This window comes from Trichomycterus rosablanca, chromosome 4 (assembly GCF_030014385.1).
Source record: "Trichomycterus rosablanca isolate fTriRos1 chromosome 4, fTriRos1.hap1, whole genome shotgun sequence".
NCBI classification, from domain to species: Eukaryota; Metazoa; Chordata; class Actinopteri; order Siluriformes; family Trichomycteridae; genus Trichomycterus; species Trichomycterus rosablanca.
This window is the reverse complement of record NC_085991.1, coordinates 40861065-40887726: the sequence shown is the minus strand read 5'-3', so window position 1 is coordinate 40887726 and position 26662 is coordinate 40861065. Positions and strand designations below refer to the sequence as shown.

Here is a 26662-nt window from a genome sequence, read left to right as displayed (position 1 = left end):
CTAAAACTTCTTTCCCCGTGCTAAAATCGTAACAGTAACGTACGGTCTCGAGTGGCTTATTGCTTTTATAAAACGGCGGTCAACATAAAATATAATAAATACAACAATGTTTAATTCATAAATGTATTTATTGTGTATAAACTTACAATAAAGCATTCTTCCGCGACGCAAAATAGTTCGATTAACAGTGTTGCTAGGCAACATGAGGGCGAAAATAACATTAAAATTTTCTTTTCAGTGGCGTATTAATATGGAATAATGTGAGGTGGTCCTAGGTGTGAGTTTATCGGGGATTTTACAACAGCTTCGAACGCGGCTCAGCCAATCAGATTTTAGGACCGGAACTATCCGTTTTATAATAATCTTTTATATTTATGTTCTCAGACTGAGTAAGAAAATGTTTACTGAGAAAGCAAGTGTCTCTGGACAAGTGTCTGTACTTCCAATGTGAACATTAAAATGTATTTCATAACAACTGTGCCTGTCATGGTTAAATTTATAATAAATGTAGGGTTTATAGTAGTTATTTGTAGTACACATGTTAAATAGGCAGGCATAAAGACTTGAGTGACATTGATTAGGGCTAAATCATTATGAGCAGACCGCTGGGCTGTAACGTTTACTTTTTTAATGTCCCCCAAGTTAAAAAAATTATAGGTTATAATTAAATGTCTACTGATTGTTTTGTGCGCATAAATCTAAGACCCTGTTCATCTGTATATTGGCTGTATGCGCCTCTAAAAATAACATGCTTTACAAATTACTGTTTCAGTTAGAAAAAATGAAAATGAAAGAGCAGTGTTGCATATATCCCAGTGGAATTGGTTCAAGGTGTTGCCAAATCACTTCCTCTATTGTAAAATTATTTAGGTCACTGTTATCCAGAAACCTGACATCGTTTTGTTTTCTTGTGCTAATTTATGCTTTGCCAGAACTTGATGACAATGCCTCACAGTTTCTCAAGAATATATGTCTAAATTTTTAATTACTTTTTGGAAAATTCTAAAAACTTTTGTACTTAGTCATCATGGGTGAGTGTGAACTGATGGGTTCAACTGGCAGTTACACCCATTTAAAATCAAATTCACAATACATTGTGAAAAATCAAGGGGTCTGAATACATCGTGAATACATCTGGTATCAGGACATTACCATGAAGTCCTTCATCTTCTACACATTGTGAGATACACTATATTGCCAAAAGTATTCACTCACCCATCCAAATAATTGAATTCAGGTGTTCCAATCACTTCCATGGCCACAGGGTAGAAAACCAAGCACCTAGGCATGCAGACTGCTTCTACAAACATTTGTGAAAGAATGGGTCGCTCTCAGGAGTTCAGTGAATTCCAGCGTGGTACCATGATATGATGCCACCTGTGCAACAAATTTCCTCACTATTAAATATTTCACAGTCAACTGTCAGTGGTAGTATAACAAAGTGGAAGCGATTGGGAACAACAGCAACTCAGCCACGAAGTGGTAGGCCACGTAAAATGACAGAGCGGGGTCAGCGGATCCTGAAGCACATAGTGCGCAGAGGTCGCCAACTTTCTGCAGAGTCAGTTGCTACAGACCTCCAAACTTCATGTGGCCTTCAGATTAGCTCAAGAACAGTGTAGAGAGCTTCATGGAATGGGTTTCCATGGCCGAACAGCTGCATCCAAGCCTTACATCACCAAGCGCAATGCAAAGCGTCGGTTGCAGTGGTGTAAAGCATGCCGCCACTGGACTCTAGAGCAGTGGAAATGTGTTCTCTGGAGTGACGAATCACGCTTCTCCGTCTGGCTTCTCCGGATTGATGAACGAATCTGGGTTTGGTGGTTGCCAGGAGAACGGTACTTGTCTGACTGCATTGTGCCAAGTGTAAAGTTTGGTGGAGGGGGGATTATGGTGTGGGGTTGTTTTACAGGAGTTGGGCTCAGCCCCTTCCTGTTCCAACATGACTGCACACCAGTGCACAAAGCAAGGTCCATAAAGACATGGATGAGCAAGTCTGGTGTGGAAGAACTTGACTGGCCTGCACAGAGTCCTGACCTCAACCTGATAGAACACCTTTGGGATGAATTAGAGCGGAGACTGCGAGCCAGGCCTTCTCGTCCAACATCAGTGTCTGACCTCACAAATGCGCTTCTGGAAGAATGGTCAAAAATTCCCATAAACACACTGCTAAACCTTGTGGAAAGCCTTTCCAGAAGAGTTGAAGCTGTTATAGCTGCAAAGGGTGGGCCGACATCATATTAAACCCTGTGGATTAAGTATGGGGCGTCACTCAAGTTCATATGCGTGTGAGCAAGGCAGATGAGCGAATACTTTTGGCAATATAGTGTATATCGTCCTACTGTGCAACCAGAGGCCATATCTTCCTTAGTTTAATAATGCACATGTGGCCAGCCTTCCACATGATTTAGAAAAAAAAAAAACAGCATTTATTAGGCCAGTCAGCCTTCTTAAATTGCTCTGGTGTTCAGTGATGATGGTGCCCATTGTAGATGCTTTTAAAGGTGGACAGGAGTTAGCTTAAGCATTTTGGTCTGCAACTACATAAGCCCATACACAGAAGGGTTCGATGCACAGCGTTGACACATTCACCTCATCACCAGTATTAGCTGCAATTCGAGCCACAGCAGCTCTACTGTTGGTCCATATCAGACATTAAACCCTGTATGGCTTTGATGAGGAAACTTTTCAAAACTTGTCTCTTCTAGGTAAGCTGTCGATGGGTACCCACCACAACTGCCTGTTGAGCTCCTCTTGCTGCTTTGGAGCTACTTAAACTTATCTTGCTATAACAGTTTAGCCATAGATCAGTCACTCATGGATTCATACTGATCATTCAACTAGTGTACTACAAATACATATTATTTATACCTGTCCGGATACAATATATAACTTACCTGTTGCCCTTAATTCTTTGTGTAGTTGACTGATGAACAGCATTTCCATTCTTCTTCGAGTTCACAGCCTGGCCAACATTTTTACTGAAACACCCTTTTCATCAATCATTTGGGACACACGCATTAAGAAATATAATTCACTGTAGCTTATAAATTATCCAAGCTAAATAAATCACCACAACTTGCAGCTAAAACTCACCGCAGCAACTGACTAGGGTCAACTGGTTAGTGTAAATGAATAGGAATAGAAAGGAATAGAATGTATGGTGTCAAAATTGCTTCCCATAAACTGTGTTTAAATCATATGTTTAGCAAGCAAGAATTCAACTGAAATTCTAGTTAAGGGAAGGAAGAAAACAGCTTTCAACATCATGCTGAAGAAAACTGTGATGTCGAAACAACATTGTGTTACTTAGAAAGGATGTCAATTTATGGACAAAAAAAAGATTAAAACCAGAATTATTTAACTGTTCAATCAATATTTGCCAATTGCAAAAATATACACTGACCAGCCACAGCATTAAAAACACTACATTAGTACCAGACTGGACCTCTTACCTGTATGATTTAATACTAATAGTACCAAAAAGATGTTTTAAAGTCTAACAAAAGTGTTTTGCAGAGGCCTCAACAGAAACTACAAAACACAAGAAACAAAAGGCAGAAATAAGACACATTGTAGAAATGATTTCTCTTCCATTTTATTTCATTTTTTCTATGATGTGAAAAGTACAACCGAAAAAAGTTTGAGAGCAAAAACCAAGATGACATTAACATGAACCGAAGGGAGATGAAAATCTCCCGGGTGCTTCTTTTTTTGACCGCGACTGTCAGGAACCGCGACAGACATCTCGTTCAGGTCAGACACCACGGTCACTTGTCCTCCAGTGGCACATGGACGACAATTTAGGTTTGATCCTTGATAAGAGACCCAGGAGGTCTAAACTGTGTAGTGAGATCATCAGAGTGTACTTTGTATTCATATACACTTTCATGTGTGCACGTTTGGCTCTCAACTTTTCTAAGGATGTGCTATTTCCAATACAATGTGCCTTCCTGACCACTACTTTGTGTATAAACCAACCCCATCGACTAGGGGGAGATCACAAAAGTCGTGGCCTTCTCAAGCGCTCTGCAGGCACAGTGTTTTTAAAACACCTTGTTTCGTTTGTCGGAGCTGCACCTGGGTGCGGTACTTTTGCCACTTTCCCACCAGCAGTTGATTTTGGGGTTAGAGGCACTGATGTTTGCTTGGATATCAGTTCTGGATGTAACTAATGCTGGCAGGTTTCCAACTGTCCGTTTGTCTGTGCAGCAGTCCCCATTTGCCACTCTACCTATTAATCCAACTTGGCTGCATTCCATCTATGTCCCTTTTCATAGGGTCAGCTCAGAGACCATGTAACAGTACTCCCAAATTATAGCCTATGGTTCCATTGCTAATAACTACACATACGTGTACACTCACACACACGCACACAGACACACACAACGCCGTCCAGTTCATGACACCCACCACAGATAAGCAGCTCTCACCTTTATGTTTGGCATTAATAGATCATTATCTATTCTGTCTTTTCTTGTCGAGCCTAACCCTGCCTTCATCGTCTCAACTGAATACTCATCTGGAAGAAAAAACAGCATCTTTCACCACCAGAACAAAAACGCTCAAGTTTAAATTTTTTCAAATTCAAGGCACAATGTCTCTACTTTCTCACACACCCTTTATCTCAAAGAGTACCATCACCTCAACTGACTATTACAAGAGTTGCTTCTCTCTCAATCCCCATTGCTCGGCTAGCTCCTCCCTGGCCTCTAATACTGTTTCAGAGATGCATCAGTTTGGGAATGTAACCAATCCCACACCAGTGAAGAAAAGAAAACAAATTAATCAGACAACAACAACAGTGACGACGACGACAGCAACAACAACAAAAAAACCTCTTCGCCAAAATAAAAATGAACAGTCACGTCCTGTGTTCAGTTACGTCTATTTTGAATCATATCCACCAGCTCTTTTTGGCAAGCTTGTCTTAAATAAGCACTAAGTACTGATAGATAGGATAAACATACACTGTTACGTGTTTAAGTAGATGCGTCATTTTTTTAAATATCTTTTTCTCCTCAATCTCATATGAATTCAAGATTTTTAGTCGATTTTCACTCGTCTGTTTAAAGGTTTATGTAAATGCAAGCAGGAACAGATCGCCGTTGTGTCTTGCTCTAGACATTGGTCTTGAGTGATGAGCTGATGTTTGTTTCTTTATGAAACACCGTTCACCAGGGTGGTGGCCTCTCCAGACGAAGCCACACCGTTGCTAGGGGAGCGCTTAGATGGAGCATGCTCTTCCTTCTTTACACTGGTCCCATTCTCCTGTGGATGGAAGCAATAAGGTCATTTATTAAATATAATTAAATGTTTCTGCCTACAGATTTTGGTTTGTTAAAGGTTGGTCAAGTCTTGGCACATACAGTACAATAAAAAGTATTCGACCCTTGCCTAATTTCTTTTTTTGCTAATTTGTCACATTTAAATGCTTCGGGTCTTTCAATTAATTTTAACAGAAGGACAACACAAACACCTTTACAGCTTTTAAATAATCCTTCAATTTATTAAAGATTTAAATTTATTTACTGAAGAAACCTTTATGGACCACATGAACACTCCAGGTTGTGCCAACCCTGGCAGAAACTGCATGAAACGTTTGCGAGAACTTGCAGCGCTACTTTTACGTCACTGTGGAGGAATTGTGTTCTAATCCTCTTTGCAGAATTATTCTGATTTTGCTAAACTGAAGGGTTTTCAAATATGAACTGCCCGGTTACGGTCTTGCCATAGCGTCTCACTGAGATTCAAGTCAGGACTTTGACTAGGCCACGTCGAAATCTTAAATTAGGACCTTTAAGTCATCCAGGTCCTGCAGGAACAAAGCAGCCCAGGCTTTCACGTCTCCATGACAATGTTTAATTTTTGGTTTTATTATCTTATGGAGGAATGAGCCGTTAGCTTTTTGGCAGATGTTACAGGACGCACGTCTTCCATCTTTGACTTAGTTGGTCTTTTCGCAAAAGATTCTTAATGCGTAATTCTACCAATTAAACCAACCAAAAATTTTAACCAACCCAAGTGTTTAACTCTGCCCTTTCATGTTATGTACCTTAGGATGAGAGGCCTGTGATGCGTCTTTTTTCACTGGCAGGTTCTGTCTGCTTTGAGATTCTGCACGAGAGATGAAGTCGGCCACTGTAACTGTAAAAACATTTAAAATGCATTGAAAATCAGATGTCAGCCACCATTTAGATGATTGTCATAGACATGTATCTTTCAGCACAACTCATATACAAGGTATTTCACAATACTGATGTTTCATATAGCTACAATACAGATAAACAGTAGGGCTGTCATGCGATTAAAATTTTTAATCGAGATTAATTGCGATTAAAGAACCAAATTAATCGCAATTAATCGCAAACTAATAACTAAGTAAAATCTTAAGTTATGCACATTTTTATTGCAAAAACATGTTTACCAATAAAAACATTAATAAAATTGTGATAAAATTATTAAATCTAAATAATTTTTAGAAAGCCAGCCAATGCCTATATAGAGTTGTTAACAGCTACCCATCTTTCAGCCAGTTATTTAAAATGACAAGTCTGTTCACATTATCTGACAAAAGTGAGGATCTTTTCCTGTTTATAATCCTGCCACTGAAAACAGGCGCTCATAATATGAACCATTTCTAGATGCAACACCAGCGGCATAACTAGGAGCTCATGGGCCCCAGTGCAAAAAAAAAATGTTGGGCCCCCTCAACAAATTGCATGTGCTGATAGCTGATCAGAATTAATTAAAAGTACTCACTCAGAAGTTAGACTTCAAGTCCAAATGCCTGGCTCTGGTGTTTTTAATGCACAGTTTTAGTTATTTTAATTTTACTTAACAAAAATATTGTAATATAATAATAACGACCTGGCGAGTGCAGCCAATGGGGGTGGGGGGGTGGGGGGGGCGGCGGCGGCAGTGAGGTGAGTGGTTGAGTTCATGTCGTGGAGGTTAAATGCTGTATATATAACGTTAAGGTTTTAAGTTGAATTAATATGGTAATATGCGCCATCTAGCGTCTACAGTTTGTATAACTGATGTTCAATAGAAAAAACACCAGTCCAAGATATTCTAAACATTTAAAGAGATATTATCCACAATAGGCACTCTTGTGACGCTATAGCCAATGTATCTCAGCCCACCACCGCTGAGACATATTGGATATGTCAGGATTGGGAGGATGGCATAAGGCCTGTGATAAATTGGCACCCTGTCCAAGGTATGCACTGGTAGACAAGATTGTAAGGACTGGCAGACACCTCGTGTTAGCACTACATATTCAACATTTGTGCCTTCTAAAGATAAGTCCTGTAAAGTGGCCAATATTCTTTCCCTTACCAGGCTGTCTGTCACGGCTAGCAGAGCCACCGTCGGGTCTGGTGCCACGATTGCGCCGGCGCCGGCTTCTATTGCGCCGCTGGGGTTTGCCTTCATCATCTAAAATATGCCATCCGAGAGGGCATGTTAACTTTTTAAACACAGCAAGATTACCATGTTTGAAAAACAAAATATCTTTGACTACGTACCCAGTCCGTTCTCGCTTGCACCTGCCTGCCCATCTGATTCATTGGCGGCATCAATCACACTGGGCTCCTGGTCATTGCGGCGACGACGGGAGCGCCTTCGGCGGTCATTGCCACCCATGCTCTCGCTGGCATCTGTGTCACCGCCAACATCACACTCACCCTCCAGCAGAGAGTAGGGGTTACTGTCCGGGTCTTTGAGCACTAACGGGAATTAGGCACACAGACTTAAAGTGAGACATGGTCACAAACACAATACACTGCTACCTTTCCACACTTGTAGCCCAAGTCATTGCAATCATGTTCTGATTTGACAATGATCTGATCCATTTTACATTTCTCCTTTTCTCCAAGTTAAAATGTAATAGATATATTTTTTTATATAACCACCTACTATCAATCACTAAAACATACCTTTTATTCATTATAAACAATTATACAAACCTCATTTCCAGAAAAGTTGTTAAAGCAGTTTCAGCCATTGGCCTTCCTGCACTGAGATTTATAATATTATGAACTGCAGAAGGTAAAATATCTAAATTCTTTGCAACCTTGCTCTGAGAAACTGTCTTGAATCAGTCTTTAAACTGATGGACAATTCTCCCACAAAGTTTGACACAAAGTGGTGAACCACAATCCATCCTTGCTTGCAAAGACTAAGACTGGTGAATGCTCCTTTTATACTCAATCTTGATGACCTCAGCTGTTACCAGTTAAACTGCTAATTATGAAACTTTCCAAACCAGTTTCATCCTTATCCTTTTTTGCCTCTGTCCCAGCTTTTGTGTGTGTTGCAGGCATCACATTCTATCATTTTTTTGTCAGTGAATCACTGAAAATGTTTAAGTTTTTACTGCATTTTTAGAAAACGTGGCAGCTGAATTATTCGTATCCTCAGCTAGTACATTATATAGCCAAAAGTACATGGACGCATTACCACGAGGTCGTTGGAAAACTCAAAATCCTCCAATCTTATATAAAGGCTTAGCACAAGATTTTTGAGTGCCTGTGCCAAGAAGGCCTGGCTCACAATCAATGCTCTATTTCATCTCAAAGATGTTCAATGAATATACAGGTCAAATGTCTTTATGGACAGCACTTTGTGCACAGTTATCATAATAAAGAAAAAAGCCTTCTCCAAATCAGTGTCACAAAGCATTACATTTAATTTATTTTATACTGTTAATATTACTGTTTAAATACTGCTGATCGTCTAATATAAATACAAACTCATGTAACTCATGTAGTGTAAAATGGGCACCTGAGCTGATTGTATTGGAGTTGCGGGGTCCTGAGCCTCCACGACCTCTGCCTGTGCTGGATCCACGACCACGGCCTCCTCTCCTGGAGCCCCTCTCCTCCCCTCCTACTCCTCGGGGCCTAGAATCTCTCTCTCCAAGATCCTCTGATTCAGATGCGTTTGACAGCTCAGAGTTTGTTCCTATCAGAAACAAAGAGTGAAAGTAAATTCAGGGCTGCTGTCTTATACTTTAGCTTAAGACACAAAAATACTTTAGCTTTAGGCACAGTGGCGAGGTTGACAGAATGACTTAAGAATGCAGTGGTAGCTCAGCAGTTAAGGTGCTATAATGGGAAGGTTCCTAGTTCAGGCCCCACCAGTGCCAGATTGATACTGTTAGGCCCATGAGCAAGGACCTTAACCCTGAAGTGCTTGGATTGTGTGTGCCCAACGTTGGTGGTTTTGATGGTAGACTTGAGTTAGCAAGAACATTTTGACTAGGCTACAGCTACTCAGCTTCAGCGCGTGTGTGTTGTGGACACAGTCACATCACCATTGAAAATATCTGCAATTTGAGCCACAGCAGCTCTGCTGTTTGTCTGTACCAGACATCATAGTCTTTATCTCCTCTGGCATCAGTAAGTCATTTGACGTTTACGGCATCTAGCAGACGCTTTTATCCAAAGTGACTTACAGTGATCAAATACAAACAAGTGAGGGTTTAGTGGCTAGTAGAAATGGAACGGTATGACTACTTTTAAAAAGTAATGAACCATTTTCCAATAAATTATTTATTCATTTTGTCTGCAATACTTCGGTGATGTGTATGAACCTTGTAATTAGGAAAAACTTTCTGGTTAACATTGCATTTGTGTGGGTATGATTGTACATTAAGTAATTTCACTTTTTCCTTTTTTTCAGCACCCATGCACTATAGACAAAACAGCTAGATGTTGGGGGAGTATTTCTTTCAGGATTTCTTTGGGCAGAATAAATTTTTCTCCCACTATAAACCTTAACAGGACATTTGATTTATCTCCCTGATCAAATGCCTGCCACACAACATTATTTACATGTGTGGAATTACCATATCTTACCATATCCAGAGTATGCATTGTTGGCCTTGCGTCCTCTGCCTCGCCCTCCATAGGTGCGGGAAGTCTGAAGAGAGTTGCTGCTTTCGTCAGTCAGGTAACCCCTCTCACGATCGCTGGCACCAGGACCTCCAGTGCGACCTGGAGCTGAACGATAACCTACGCCAATCTGACGAAGCTGCTCATCAATCTGTAGCCGCTCAAGACGCAACTGTTCCACCTCCTGTTTTAAGAGTAAAAAAAGGAAAAAGAGGTAGATGTGATTATCTTGTTGTCATGGAACACTCCTATTACCTTTATCAAATAAAAACGTTTTGTAACTATGCAAATAATAATTATCATTGATCAGTTAACAGCTTTAATGCATCCATTTTCTGGATGTCACACTTGCCTTACTTTTCCCTACAGATTAGACACACGGGTGTGGCGCAGTACTACTCCCCAATACACATTCCAAATCTATTAGCTAATGTGATTATTGTTTTACATTTTTGAGAGTTCTACTGACTGTTTAGTAGCTTTTGTTTGGCATTTAAACACATATAATTCAATTGAGTTTCTCCCGCCACATTACTGTTTGCAAGTAATTCGGTCATGGTGCTTGGGAATATTGCTTAAGTTTCTCTCAACAACTATGCAAACAATCTGTAAAGTTAAATCTAAATAATTTCAGTCATAACGCCTAATCATGCAAATGAAAACTGTTGCATGGATAATATATAAGTTTAAAAAAATAATGTATATTTATACGTGATTCTGTGGAACCCCTGAACAGACATCCCAGCACACGAGAATCTAAAGATCTAAATCTAAAGTGCTAAAGTTTAAATGTTCCCTTCGGGACAAAACCTATAGAAATGAAGAACCTATGAAACATTCTAAAACTTGCATATACGAAGTATGAAAACATTTAGTATATGTAGACAAGCTTACTCTGTCATTAAAGTTTGTCCCGAGGAATTTTTCTTAGGAAGCGTTTGTCCATGAGATATGTTGCAAAGCACGTGTAATAAAAGTATTACCAAAAATGTCTCGGATAACAAAATAAACGGAAGAAAAGCAAAAAAAAAGATTGCTCAGCACACCAGCTGCATAATAAATTTTTTGAACACAGAAAACCATGGCAGAAATGACAGACATGGAGAATGACCTATTTAAGGATGGCTAAAGTGCAAAGAAAGTCAGTATGGTGGCTTTTATTAACCAAAGCCAAGCATGTGTATGTGAGAGTAAGTGAGAGAATGTCACTCCAGAATGTGACAGCTGCACCGTTCAAACAGCAGCTGAAAGCTGGAGGAGGGTGCAGCAAGGGCCAGTGCAGGGGTCTGGGGGGATATTCTGAGAAGCATATGGCCACATACACCGTCATCCATCTTCCAACATACCCTCACCTCCTAAACTGCCCTCTTGGTAGGGGCATAAAAGCTATTTTTGGCTGGTGGTGGGTAAAAAGAGAGGTGCGATCAGCAGCTTTCCATGAGGGATGTGGTCAGGTGACATTTAGAACGAGCCACCATTTCCACCACTTCAACAAGTGCAACATGGCCGTCTGGAATTTTTTGCTGATAAAACTGGGTAACCATTTTAAACACAGGCCATGTTGCATCACAAAAATAGAAAAAGAAAGCCAGATGACATTTTAAGATGATAACTGTAATTAGACAGAAACATGACAATAGTCTTGGCAAATAATGTTGCTTTTTTGAAATAAATTTTTATAACGAATAAAATGTTATGACCGTATATATTATCTACTGGCCTAAAAATTTGTACAACATCTTTAATACTGTTTATCTGCTGTGCATCCGCTTGATGCAGTTTACCATAATACCATTGTGGATTGGATGTTGAGTGTTTTTATTACAACTGTGTGTGTGTACATGTACTTTTTTTTTGTTTTTATCTTTTGGCTGGTCCACATACCTAAATTGTCAGTCTTTACACTTAGTCATTTTATCTGGGCTTGAGAACAGGACTATGAGAGCATTGACTGACTTACTGCTGTGCCACATAAAAGTCTAAAAGTATGTGGACACCTTACCTTGAGCCAGGAAGACATCCTAGATAGTAAATTTCATATGTTTTCATTTATAATGTTTTCACTTACATCCAGTTTCTCACAGTATGCCAACTGTCTGATGCTGTTCTGAAGAAGCACATACTGAATCTATTGGATTTTAAATAAGGGAAATCCTATGTAGACACATAATATTATATTTCTTTGATATATAATTAATTTCATTTTCAGCATTTAGCAGACCCTTTTATCCAAAGCGACTTACACAGTGAGCTGAACACGATGAACAATTTAGGGTTAAGGGCCTTGCTCAGGGACCCAACAGTGGCAACTTGGTGGTGACGGGGCTGGAACCGGCAACCTTCTGTTTACTAGTCCAGTACCTTAACCACTGAGCTATCACTGCCCTATCATTAATATTCTTGTGGGCGGTGGCAGCTCAGTTATTAAAAGTTATGGACTAGTGATCAGAAGGATGCTGGTTCAATCCCACCTTCTCTAGGTTACCACTGTAGTCAATCATAACTTAGTCGCTTTGGATAAAATCATCTGCTAAATGCCATAAATGTTATAGAAATGTGACATGAGTATGTGGAAGACAGGCTAACCTGCAGGTAGGCAACATGGTATTCCAGCAAGGCTTGGGCATTACTGATGTTTTCTTTGGTTCCTACAAAGATGAAAGGAACCATACCCTGAGAACATAAAAATAAGAGACATACAAATATTAAATCCAGGTGTTTTATAGTATTTAAAAAATAATAAAGAAAGAAAATACAATTATCCCAGTTGACTTACCTCCTCTCTAGGCAGCTTTTTGTCATTGTCCCCTTCAATCCGAACCCGCACCACACCAGATTTGTCCACAATCTCTTGGATGATTTTGCCACTTTTTCCGATAACTTTGCCTGAGATGAAACATTTGTTGATGAAACATTAAATAACTTGAAGGCATTTTTGACACAGACCTCAAAATTACTATTGTCTAATTAATAAGCATTCAGACACCACACTGAATTCCCTGTTTAAACCAGTTTTAATACCTAAAGTTACAGCAGGGAAATATTGCACCAATATTAAGCAAGACAAATTGAACAATGCATTCCTTGTGATTGTAACACTCTTCAAAAAGAACTGTCTGTTCCTCATGTATCTTTTTGGGTCACATAACAGACTCACTAGAGATAAAGTTTGAAACATATGGGGTGAACATGGAAAGGGGATGCTGTTAGAAATAAAACTGGCAGATCGTCAAACGGCATTGGCCATTTGCATAAATAGAAACAACACTATGACAAAACTGTATGAACTGTCTGTGCTGCTGAGAACTGGGTCAGATGCAAACGCTGCAAAAAAACGCTTTTCTGACTCAACACCACTGATGGTCTGTAACGCGTTACTCTAATCTGACCACATTTTTCAGTAACGAGTAATCTAACGCGTTACTATTTCCAATCCAGTAATCAGATTAAAGTTACTTATCCAAGTTACTGTGCGTTACTATTTTTGTCATTTTCCTTAGTGAAAAGATATTTTTGCTTTCTTCTTGGCAGGGGCGGAGCCAGGGGGTGGCCAGTGGTTGCCATGGCCACCATAAAGTAATCTCCGGCCACCCCTCTGGCCCCCCAACTACCGCTTTACCGGCAATTTTTTTTGCGGAAGCATTTCTGCAGGCAGGAGCAGCGCACCTCAGATGAGTAGTTCTTCACCAAAACAGTGCAGTAACACACTCAACATAAATGTCAACCACCAACACAATTACAGAAGTACAGTAGTACTATTTAGTAGTATTCGTGGCGCGCTACGAGTAAAAGCGCCAGCTTCTCTGCGCATTCCAGTGTTGCCAGATTGGGCGATTATCCGCCAAATTGGGCGGATTTTGTTGGAAAACAATTTAATAGCAGGTAAATAACACTTCTATTTAAAAGAAAATCTTCCGTTTTAAGAAGCTCCAGCATTGTAGAAGGCTATTAAAAGTAAAGTCAATTTTCAATGCTGATTTAGCATAATAGTGTTGGTCAGTCTGTATCATATTCTTGAAAGAAAATTAAAATTTGTTTTCCATGCATTCACACTAGCATGTTCTGGGATTCAATTGAGTCTCATCAGTACACACAAGTTGGCAGCCAAATGATAAAGTATTGCAAAGGAATATCTTTGAAATATTCCGCATTATATAACTAATAAAGTAACTTGTAATCTAACTTAGTTACTTTATGAATTACTTGATTTTAAAAGTAACTAAGTTCCTTTTTATAGGAGTAATCAGTAATCAGATTACTTTTTCAAGGTAACTATGCCATCACTGCTCAACACCCCTATGAGGTTTTCTTGATCTTCAGAATTGCCTGCATTTGAAAATAACTTTTTAAAGACAATTTGAAAATAACAGACAATTTGAAGTTTTCCCATGCAAAGTAACTTTAGCCAGAGTCAATCCTAAAACCTTGACCATAAACTGCAGTAGCACTGTAAAAAATCACACTCTCATTCTGAATGACATCACCTGACTGATCTAGTTTTTAAATGTGAATTTTATTGCACATTTTTATAATCATGCAGGTCCTGAACTTACGTCTCGTTTTAATTATTAGAATTTTAAAATTAATTAACTATTACTATTGGAAAGAGGTCATGAGCAATTCAAGATGCCATGTTCAGCTCCTCAGGAAAACCTTACAACTCAAAATGAACTCACCTACAAGATTCCGGGGTACCTGAAACGAGTCCTCTTTAAACTCCAGATATACCCTAGCCTGCTTTACAGCTTCTGGTGACTGACAGAGTAAGAAAAACAGAATTCATTTATAATAATAATTCATGCGTTATTTGGTAGAACTGAATATTGCAGCACTGTTAGACATTTTTTGGCACAAACAAGCTTCACATAGCTTAATAAATCTTATATACAATACAAAATCGCATATACACACACCTCTCCATAGATTCTAAAGGTGCAGCTCTCCTCCTCAAGCTCAATGGCGGTAACTCCAGGAACCTTGCGTGCTTGTTGGATGTTTGCACCATGGGAGCCAATAGCCAAACCCATTAGATCCTCACGTACTCGCACCTCCTCCTGATAGGCTGATGCCAGTTGTTTACTCGTCTGAAGTACAAAAGAAGACAGGGGAGACATGAGGCTTACTTATGGAAGCCTTCAGTACTGTATTTGTTTTTTTTCTGCTCTAAGACACCACAGTTCACATATCCGTGCTTGTTGTTGTGTTGGTTCTGTACATCAAAAATAAAATGTCAAGTTTTTAGATGTTGCAATTATCTGGTTTACAAGGGTGAACCTACAATCATGTGACAATGTCAGCAGCTGGCTAAACAAATTGAATACACATACATCATACAGGAGTGGGAGTAAAGTGGTCCTGCAAAGTACATATCATCATCATCAAATCTTAAAGATGTGCATGTTTGTGTGTGTTAACACACCTCCAAATGTTTGGTGGCCTCCTCATTACGGGACATAAGCATGAGTTTGGTTCGAATGCTGCGAAAGTGCATGTCACTCAGAAGAGATGCTCGTTTCACTGTGGAGTCATTTGTGGACTGGAGGAAGAAAACATGTGCACTTAATGTAACATCCATGCCTTTGTAAATTATTACAATAAATGAAGAATAAAGGAAAGGAAAACAGTGAAATGTATTTACCAGTACAACCAGTTCGTGCACCGAAGTGTTGTAGAAGATGCAGTTAGCTCCAATTGCTTTTCTGAAGTCTTTGTGAAGGTTGTCATTTAAACAGCTGCAAATTTAGATCAAGGGATTCAAAATACAAGCATTAAAAGATGAGTTCAATCTCAGCTTTTTAGCCATTAGATAAAAACATCTTAAAAATGGGCCTGTGTGTGACGGTCATCACACTTACATTTCTCGGAGATCCTCAGGCACAGCAATGATAACTTTGTGAAAGGTGTTTTGAGAGGAGGGGCTGTTTGGGTTGACTGGACGAATACGCTCTGAAGTGACAATTTCATTGTATGTGGCATCACATGCTGCATACTCTATCACGTAGAACTGAGAAAACATGGTGCACAAAAACAATCAAAGCGTAACATTAGTGATATGCACTAGCTATGATGTACACTGATTAGCCAAAACATTGGGGCCACCAACAAATCATTTTCATCCTGGTGATGAGGTAAATGTGTAACACACAGAGCAAATCCATCAGTGTATGGGGCTGGGTAGTCACAGGCCAGTCAGAGTGCCCATGCTAATTTCTTTCTTTCTCTAAAATCAACTGCAATGGGCAGGCTGACATCATAACTGTACATCAAATAAATAAATGGTGCAACAAGTTCTGTTTTCTGCACTGTGGAATGATTCACCTTGCAAAATACAGAAGTTAAAGAAACTACTGGTAAAGTCCTGGTACCAGATACCACAGGTGGACAGTCTAATGTTTTGGGTCATCCGTGTATATTTGGTTGTAAACAGCTGCCATTACAAACATTTCTACAAGAACCCATACTAAAACACCCATGTGTTGATTCTGGGACCAGTCTAGAATACATAATACTGAAGCAAGAAAAACTGGTCAGAGACAAAGGGTGTAGGGACAATTAGCAAACACCCTTGTATTTAATAAGCAAATCAAAGTGCTTGGCATTAATCTACTAAAAAGGATTTGCTTATACTCAACTAGGCAAGCATGTAATAATCTCCTGCATTACCATGTGTTGCTTTAACCTAATCAGACAAGTGTATGTAAAAAGAAAGCTGGCTCAGGCAATAGAACTGGGACACAAATGTGGTGAAAAATGAGGCCAGATGTTCATGTACGCAGGTTTATGTCCCACAAAAAAAAAAGTTTAATAAATCTGTGCTGAGGGTGCTTGGGTGGCAAAGCGGTAAATCCCACTGCACCGATCCACGTTTCCAGTCCCCAGCTGTGCTACTGGCTAGTCGGGTGCCTACATACAGACAAGACTGGCTATGTCTGAGAGGAGGATGGTCGAGGCCTTGTGATGTATTGGTGTCCTGCTCAGGGTGTGTTAGTACATTGCACCCAGTGATTGCAGGGAAACCAGACCAACCACAAACTTGCCAGGATAAAGCAATGGAAAAACATTAAAATGAATTAATAAATGAAAGAATCACATTTGTGCTGTGTTCTTGATCAAGTTAAGCAAGTCAAGCAAGTAAAAACATCTTAAAAAGTATGATTAAGTCACAAAGTTGATGTTAAATCAATTTGAATATTCAGGTTGATTACTGTTCAAAGCCTATGCAAAGTAGAGTATTTAAACTGGCTTTAAAATGTACAAGAGATAACCGTGCAGCAACATGATTATATGGAGCGTACATTACTGGCATCACATTAGATCATATGAGTGGCAGGTTTATGGGTAAATAGGTCAGGGCTCTGTGTATGTGTGCTAGTAGGGCAAGATGGGCTCCCAAAAGGCTGTCACTAGAATTCACAGCCAATGCTTGAGGATAAATTCAGTCAAGCCTACCTGATGCCAAGTCAACATAAAAAATTAGCGCTAACCAAGGACTGTTTATACTGGCCTTCTTTTGTTTCACAGTTGTAAATTTAAAAAACAGAAAAAAGACTCCATTTTGTAGACTTCTGTCAATAACATATCAGTTACAAGAGATCAGAACTCACCTCACAGACAATATGACTACTACAAAAAATGTTGCAATACATTTTTTTTAAATAACCAGTGAGTGACTAAAGCTGGTGCGAAGCTAAAGCAAGAGTCTAACAGCTGGTGCACAAGAACAAACAGTGGAGGAAAGAAACATTCCCTGAAATAAGTACTTTGTTTAGAGAGGAACTCTCAGTTGTTGTGTACATTTTACTTTGAGTAAATCAGAGCAGAACATCAAGTCCATCAGAGCCATCTTTCCTGGTAGTTCTTACTTATTTCTTCCAAACTTAAAGCTTTATATTGGAAAAAATATCAGGCACGCAGCCAGTCAGTGAGTACTAATTTTAAACAAGCAGTTTTGGCTCACCTCGCCCTTCATCATTCTCACTCTGGCTAGCCACCAGCCGCAGGGTTCCTGTTCATTTGCTCGGGAGTACACCTGTCACACAACAGACAAAAAAGAGGGTAAACGTGTATAAGTGAAGTGCAAAAAGTGGAGTGCTAACATCTCTCTTACAGTTTAGTGTTTAAACTACATAGACATTAGAAGTGCCTAATCCAAATGCCATTACAATTTGAAAGTGTAAGAGCTTCCTGGACTGAATGTTAAACCTAGCAAGTAGTTCAGCAAGTCAATTTGCACTTAAATTTTCAAGCTAAGCAAATCAGCAACAGTTATTAACAGTAAAAACCAAGACACTGCATTTTGGAGGGGGACAAAATTATTAAATTATTAAGTTTTCAATCAAAAACATTACACTTGTTACAACAGCACTGCAAGTGAAGCTGCTGACTGGGGGAAGGCTTGGGAAAATCCCCAAAATGTGTGACTGAAAACTAAGACCTGAAATAAAATCGTGAGCACTAAGCTTGATAACCATGAGGACTTTCAAAATGGGTTTCCCAGCCAGCTGTTAATTTAAGTTTAAAGAATGCTGACAAGGTGGTCCTAGCAATTATATGCAAGGTTTGGGTTGTCGTCTGGAGGAGGGGTGTTTAGGATGGCAGCTGTCCTACCTCCACTTCCTCTCCCTCGCCAATGTCCTTGCTGTAGTCGGGTGGGGGCGGCAACCTCACATCACTGAATGGCAGCTGTCTTTCTGGTTGCCAGCTGATAGAAAAAGAGTACACACAAACTTAGTATCGTAAACAGGAAGCCACTAATTGCTTTCACTGATTTAATGCTTCATTTAGACCAAAATGAAAGCTAACCAAGACTGCAACACTGGCATGGAATGCAAGATTAAATAATACTAATAATATGTTGTCTGTGAACATATTACATAAGTCTATAACAAATCAGATACCAAGCTGGAAACACTAACCATAGCAAGAAATGGTAAAACTTACAATATGAAGCCTGTGTGATTAAGGATGTGCTTAGGTGTCATAAACAACACGTTATGCAAAAAGAAAAGACACACAAAAACAGTTGGCTTACTCAGACCTCTTTAAATTGCATAACAACCATACTTAAGTTTTTTAAGTATGTCTGTCATGATTACTTGTAAACTGACTATCAACAACGTTCTGCAGTTGTGACGGTAGATTGATTGCTTGTTTTGTTGCATTGATTGTGTTACCATGTTTAACATATGTCTCATTTTATGGCAGGATCGGCATTATGTTTAAATCTGCTTATGGTATCTTGTCTTTATATTAAGTCATGTGATAGTGAGCAGGCCTATGAAATCCTCCTAGAAATCCTTAAAACTGTACAGGGCTATACATTACTGTAAAGTTATGTAAAGTCTGACTGATGCAAAGAGAGATTAAAAATAAAATTATAAAAAGCAAAAGATTATAATTTAAAAGGGGTGTTAGCCAGCCACAGGTGCTGGGAAGAGAGAGTAAGAGAAGTATGAAAGCTGCTTTTTTTCTTAACATGTGGGATAAATGGGGGAAAACAATATGAATGGAACAATATGTTGTATGTGACCCCAAAATCTTAGCATTTGTTCTTATTTTTTTCTAACCAATTAAGTTAAATATACCTACTTGTTTTCGAAGACTATAGTAAGGGAGTCTTCGTGGACATCTTTGATGTAACCCTGAAAGGACAAAAAAACAGCATGTTCGACTTTAAACTGAATAATGTTTTATGATACAATTAACCAGCAATATTTAATTTTAGGAAAATAATAAGAATATAAAATCTAGGGAAATCAAAAATCAAAAGTTTATTGCAGTAAACATTTCTCAAAGTATGACTTTGGCTCATTTTAAGTAAAAGCAGGATGAACAATGCAAGTTCCTTTTTAATATTTATATGCCTCACTTTTCTGGCCTCAAGAGGCTATAAGAGGCCTTTCAAACTCCTTTGACAGCCAAACCAAGTCTTGTATATGCATGAACACACAGTGTCTGGCACAAGTCTAGTGCATATCAAAGAGAAAGTGTAGTGTAATATGAATTAGGGAGAGTCTACTATGATTACGATAGAATGCGTAGTGTAACCGGCTTGCTTCAAGTTACTCCACTCACACTTATAGGACCCCTTCTAAAATCTGTTCATCGTCCATCATGCCACCACAATTCTATCATGCCACACACCAACCCCCACTGCTACAGCACAGGATAAGTGACAGTTCTGGTAGAGTTACACTGCCTAATATGGAACAGGAAGGGAATAAAAAGACAGAGTAATTCAAGACCTACAGTATCTCACCTACTTAGAAGAGACGTACTAGTGCTTGGAAAAAAGAGTCACAGGTTACATATTGTCACACATTCGTGGATGCACATCAAAACCTGACTTAAATATTGCATATGATTTTAATTTAGATAGAGTTAAACTGACAGCACTGAAAAACTTCAGTGATCAACACAGGGCTGTCGTTTGTAAAGCTGTAGGCTCCTGAATTTATTTGCACATCACAGTAGCGAGATACTAGCCTCAGGAGAAAAGTTAAGGCACTATTCAAAGTGTCCCTGCCATTTCTCATTCACAGGGAGTTAAGTCAAGTACTTTTTTTGGTCTATGAGCTCTTGGAATAAGAATCAGTGATACACTAGATGAGAACAGACCAGTCGACAAGGTATAATGACCATGTGGCTACATTAGCCAACAGAGTTAACCAAAATTAATCAAAGTTACTAGTCAGTTACTAGCTAATGAGTAAAGTTACTTTACTGAATAAAGTTTATTCAATTCCTGCACAATCTTGATTTGCTTATAATAAACCATAACTTTCTATAGGATATGAAACTATTGGCAATGAATGCTTTAATAATGGCAATAATTGACAAATGAAATGACCAAAAACAAGAAGCTAAATTACAAATGTTTCTAGAGAATCCAGCCGATTTTGATGGCTGAGCCAAGATGAGGCAAAATTATTTTATTGAGGTTTTAATTTTATTTGTACAAGATCAGTGACCAGAGTTTCAAGCAAGTAGTACTATAAGCAGGAAAAACAAAGCAAAGAAAGAAAGACTACAAAAATGAAGCAAATTAGAAGAGGAAAAGGGAAAGTGGTAGTGCAAGATATTGGTTAAATGTTAAATTAATGCCTGTAAAATTAAAATTCCAGCATGGAACTGGATTCAGCCAAACCCAACAGTGGCTGCAGTGGGGGTTGAAAATAGTGTTGAGTGTCGGTGCTGTGATCACCTGTTCCTCTCACACCTGCCATGGTCATTCAGAATTAAAGCTCCAGACAAGTCATACAGCATAAATTGTGTCTAATATCATTGCTACTATAATGAACACTATGAACACAATGCAAAACTACACAGAAGCATAATTTTGCTTCTGAGGGTAGGCAGCAGATGAAACAAGTAATGGTATTAGACAGACGTACATTGACGTCATGTAAATTTTAATTCAGCATTGAGACTTAAATAACTGAAGTAAGCAAGGGTAAACAGCAATCCAGCAAAATATGAAGATCCCCAGTCAGGTCATATGTGACTATTTCAATCAATCTGGATTCAGCCAAGAAAGCTATGTGGCAGTGTAAATTGGACTGTAGTTGCCAGTAAGCTTTTCACCACAGCTTATTGCTCTAAATCTCATGATTAGCAAATCACAAATCTCATAAGTCAGACCCTGTATCTAAACTGATGCCAAAAGATACATAGCATTTTGTGTAAGCATCAAAGTTTATCTTTTATAATGAAGAAATTGTAGTTTATTTAAGTATATGAATGACTAGCAATGACTATGTTGGCAAAATCTCATCACGTGTGCACTATATAGATTAAATACAAACAAAGAAACTAAAATTATCCATACATTATTTGAACATACCAAACGCATAACCAGGACCAGGTTGTGTTAAGTCCTCAACCAGCTAATAACTTTATTAATTTTCCCTAAGTGTGTTGTGATGAGCATCCCACAATCCCCAGTTCTAAGCTCATTCATTCATTCATTGTCTGTTTTACCAACCGCTTTATCCTATTCAGACTCACAGCTGGTCCAGTTCACTGGGAAAAAGGTAGGAAACACCCTGGATAGGTTGCCAGTCCATCACAGGGCACCAATTTTAAACTGAAATGTATAAAGCCACAGTGATTGAAGTTTACTGCCCAACAACTATAGTCAAACAGTAAAACAAAGCTGCTCTTATTACCACAGGGCTAACTTCAGATAAATGCTTTGGACACTTAACTGACTCACATGGGTGCAGCTGAACGTTACATCACACAAGCATCATAAAGGGTCACCACATTGGAATTGAAAACTCATTCAAAAGGCTCATTACTGGGATATGAGCTGAATTTGCACAGTTTCTCTGTTGTTTGAGATAGCAGATTGTTAAGCAATGTGTTGGACATTACTAATGCAACTGAGATTTTAAACTTTATAAGTTACAAGGCTGAGAAACCAACTTAATAAGGATTCCCTCTGGACATATGAAAAGCTGTGATCTGTTTGAGAAGTAGACACCCCAGAAAGCACTTTCCACTTTGTCTCCTCAATAAATTAACTATACTGAATTAACTAGACAAAAAACCCTGTTTGAAAAAAGAATACTTTTTTCTACATGGTCAAGTTGCTGCCCTTATACATTTAGTCAAGTTATTATTAAGCCAAGTAAAAGGATTGACTTTATAATCATTCCAGATGTATTGTAAAAACCTGCCTGGAAGGCATATCCATCTGAACATTTGATATTACTGTTTCTAATGTTGCTTCTTCACTGTGTAAAAGTTTTAACAGGTTTTGACTGAACCAGCTACCACCTCAGGTTACTCTGTGTTCGGACTATAGGGTGCTTTTACATGATGTCTACCCAGGCAATTGTCAATAGATACCCTAGTAAATGCGATTAAGCTTTAAGATTATAGTTACAAAACAATTGGTTCTTTTTATATGAAGAAAAATATTGTTTTGATGAGTAAAGCTGGACTGACATAGTTGGATCTTCAATTTGGTATGTGATCTTATCCTAGTATCAACCATTCAACCATGCAAAATCTGGTCAGCAGAGCTTTATGTTTACCAAGGCCTTTATACAAAGTGCTTTCAAGTCTTACAAAAGCTCTGGTGCTGTGAATGAACCTTAGGTGAGACGCACTGTGTATGTACCATTGTAGCTGGGTTTGTATAAAGTAATTTACCTTGTAGAAGGCCCCGTTAGATCCGCGCACCTCCACCGGCAGCCCGTCCATGGTGGCTACTCCGTCCACGCCGGCTACTCCGTCCATGCCGCCGTGCGGCTCCGCTAGCAGCCCCAGCTTTGCCGGCTCTTCGCTTGTCTTTCGGATTTCCAGCGTTTCGGTGTGAAAGGAGAAGGGCTGGAGAACGGCACAGAAATTTCTACGGTTAGCTAGCTAGCCCTGACACACAATTCAATAACGTTTAGCGTTAGCTTGCTAGCTGTGTTTTCTTCTAGCAAGTGCTTATTTTGCGCCGGTCAGGCTAGCTAAGCTGCACGGGTTTGGGATGAACACTGTCGGTTAATAACTGATAATGACCGGCCGTGTTAGCAAACAGCTAACGGTCGCTAATTAGCTATCTGAAATACTTTCGGTTACCGGTAACCTAGCTAAATAACGCAGCAGGCCAAGTTCACTGCTTGTGTTATGTTAATGGACAATGTAGGTAGTGTTATAGGTTACAAAGCTAGCTTTAAGCTTCCTCGCGGTGCTAATGTTATTGACCGGCAGCTGCTTGAATCGCTGCCCGTCCGCCCCTCACACACACGCCGTCCGAGTGAAAATGCAAAAATGCGCGACTGTGAATGACCCCCAAATGCCCACCCCTACAACCGCAAGTCCCACCCACAACAGAATTCACGACCTAAGATTAGACTTCACATCAGTCAATCAGGCACAGACTTATTGCTCATTGGTGGATACGTTAGAGGCCGGGTAACACAAAACTACTGCTCATTGGTTGTAGTGTCTCCGAACTAAATTTAGGCGACTCTTTTTTACTAGCCATACCGATTCACAAAACCATCTATGTAGCCTACATGTTTGTCCTGAGACATGCTGCGTCGTGAAGAAGTAGTAACCCATACTGTATGGTCAGTTTTGGACAAAATGGCATTTTGAGTGGAATAAAGAAAAGTATTTTAAGATATTGTTCTTAAGCCAGATCTGTCAGCAGTTCTAACAAAAACAGAGCTTGATGTGCAGCTCATTTTCTAAAATCTTGTTGGTGTTATTCAGTTATTACCCACTACTGGTTGCTGATACTATGACTAAGTGCAGTCAAACTTATTATGTCTGCTGGTGATCATATGAATAGTGTTTCTCCAGAATATCTTATCTTCTTTAGTACCGGTTTGTCTTTTTTGCCGTCCAACCAGTGGCGGCTCCTGCCAAATCTCTCTTGTTGCGATGATGGCCAAGGTGACCCGTTCAATGGGTAAATTAAAGCTTAAATAATTAACATCTTAAGTCATCTGTCAGTTTGCCCTCACAAATAACTTTGAACATAGAGAGAGAGACCAGCTTTACCATTAATCATAAAATGAAGTAAAGCCTTCACACTAACAATTTAATTCAGTCTTCATCAGATAGCATTTTATTTGAGGTGCAGCAGATCCAGAATAAAGATTGGCATCGGGGCTGATGTGCAATGAATAAAGAAGTACAATTAAACAGTTGGGGAGATACAATAAGCGCAATCAGAATTCATCATTTCAAAATTACATTACTTACTTGTAATTAACTTGTAACTTATATGATTTCCCCCCCTTTGTAGATACTTGATGTTTAAATTTGGTCTGGGTGGCCCTAATTCTTAAGTTGCTAATTTATCCTGATTACACGATGGAGTTGCTCTGAACTGAGGTAATGGTAGTCATGGTGACGAGATCGCGACACCAGGTTACGTGTGACGCAAGCACGTAAGTGTGAGCCCTCCCGGAACCCATTCAGAATGTATTGCAGCGCCTTCAGTTCGAGAAAAAGAGCCTTAACATGAGTCTATGAGAGCAATCCGGGGCGGTACTGTACGGAACACAACTCCACGCTGATGATTGGACTACGATGTTCTGAGGCAAGACAGACTGTTGAGAACAGTCACAGCTGTGACAGAAAAATTTCTTCCCTTTCGTCCTTTGGTGGTGCGTCGCCCGATCGCCCTTAGGAACGTGCCGCCCCTGCGTCCATCGTACTCTCAAAAGTCTTCACCAATATCAAAGTTCAAAGGCACTGATATTCATCTTATACTGCATTTTTTCATCTAGCATTCACATCCATAAAGAAAACAAAAAAGAGCACAGTCTGGTCAATTCTGACCTCCGTTTGCTTTGGTATTCACATTTAGTTGTTACAATGTTGCTAGGTGGTTAGTGTAGGATTGACTCTAAGATGTTGCTACCTAATTGCTATAGTATCCCTAGAGGTTGCTAGAATGCTTACATGTATTGCTTTGACGTCTATAATTTGCTATAATATCAGTGGTGGTTACTTTGCTGTAGCTGGATGGTCACAATAGTATTTCCCATAATTCTGCATTAATTATTGCCTACACATGCTATAATACACATGTAATTTTTCTTCTTGTTTTCAAGAGCTTGCTGGTGGACTGTGTGTCTGCCAAACTAACCACAAATTTTTCATAGTTAGATTCAATTTAATCAGACACAGCCAGACTTGAAAACTGCCATCCCTGTTGAATCAAAACAGTTTAAATTTGCCCTCTATGGTGCAAACATTTCTTCTAAGGATTGCACCCATAAATACTATTATAAGGGTTTAGGAGTAGTTAAGTAACACCAGCTTGAGGTGAAGCACTATTCAATGTCTTCCCTGACCTCCAGTTTAATACAACATTGAAACTTTATTGGAAGTTCTATAAGGCATAATGTAAAAGTATTTATTCCATTCTTTCTTTTGTTCTGCATATTTGTTTTACATTTTCTCACATGAAGTTGAATTATTTTCTCAGTTTTGACAAGTCGTCCACTTTTCTTTTTATTTAGCTTATAATAAAAGGTCTGTATTTATGATGTTTCTTTTGTGACTACTGGGAAAAAAAAAATTACTGAGCAACTGAAGAAATTTCAGCAAGCCAGTCACTTCTCAGAGGATACGTCACTGTTTCAAGATGCCTCCATTTGGACATAATGGCTCAGTGGATTAGTGGAATTCTAGAGTCTTAGACATGGCTGTGTAAATCTTTTACAGACTCATTTCCTGATATATTTGATTTTTTTCCTTTAGCTTATTTAATCTCCTGTTGAGTCACATCTATGGAAAAAAACAATCCACCTACAGTGTATCACAAAAGTGAGTACACCCTTCACATTTCTGCAGATATTTAAGTATATCTTTTCATGGGACAACACTGACAAAATGACACTTTGACACAATGAAAAGTAGTCTGTGTGCAGCTTATATAACAGTGTAAATTTATTCTTCCCTCAAAATAACTCAATATACAGCCATTAATGTCTAAACCACCGGCAACAAAAGTGAGTACACCCCTAAGAGACTACACCCCTAAATGTCCAAATTGAGCACTGCTTGTCATTTTCCCTCCAAAATGTCATGTGATTTGTTAGTGTTACTAGGTCTCAGGTGTGCATAGGGAGCAGGTGTGTTCAATTTAGTAGTACAGCTCTCACACTCTCTCATACTGGTCACTAAAAGTTCCAACATGGCACCTCATGGCAAAGAACTCTCTGAGGATCTAAAAAGACGAATTGTTGCGCTACATGAAGATGGCCAAGGCTACAAGAAGATTGCCAACACCCTGAAACTGAGCT

At 39.2% G+C, this 26662-nt stretch overlaps 1 protein-coding gene across 1 annotated transcript; it reads right to left on the bottom strand.

The window, feature by feature from the left end:
- Positions 1 to 3582: 3582 nt before the first annotated feature.
- fxr2 (FMR1 autosomal homolog 2) lies at positions 3583 to 23711 on the bottom strand. Its single transcript, XM_062994307.1, has 17 exons — positions 23058 to 23711; positions 19488 to 19540; positions 18507 to 18600; positions 17857 to 17928; positions 15755 to 15903; positions 15538 to 15631; positions 15319 to 15435; positions 14813 to 14983; positions 14576 to 14654; positions 12676 to 12785; positions 12486 to 12572; positions 9864 to 10083; positions 8788 to 8967; positions 7530 to 7730; positions 7342 to 7440; positions 6056 to 6147; positions 3583 to 5271 (listed from the first exon to the last, which is right to left on the bottom strand). The coding sequence occupies exons 1-17, from the start codon at positions 23142 to 23144 to the stop codon at positions 5161 to 5163; spliced, it is 2016 nt and encodes a 671-aa protein (XP_062850377.1). The 5' UTR covers positions 23145 to 23711; the 3' UTR covers positions 3583 to 5160.
- Positions 23712 to 26662: the final 2951 nt, after the last annotated feature.

Coding starts and splice junctions, on each gene's coding strand:
- fxr2 (XM_062994307.1), bottom strand. CDS start 23,144: ATGGACGGAGTAGCCGGCGTGGACGGAGTAGCCACCATGGACGGGCTG. Junction 14,984..15,318: donor AGGCCACCAAACATTTGGAG/GTGTGTTAACAC, acceptor TTTGTACTTCAG/ACGAGTAAACAACTGGCATC. Junction 10,084..12,485: donor ACCATGTTGCCTACCTGCAG/GTTAGCCTGTCT, acceptor CTCTTAAAACAG/GAGGTGGAACAGTTGCGTCT.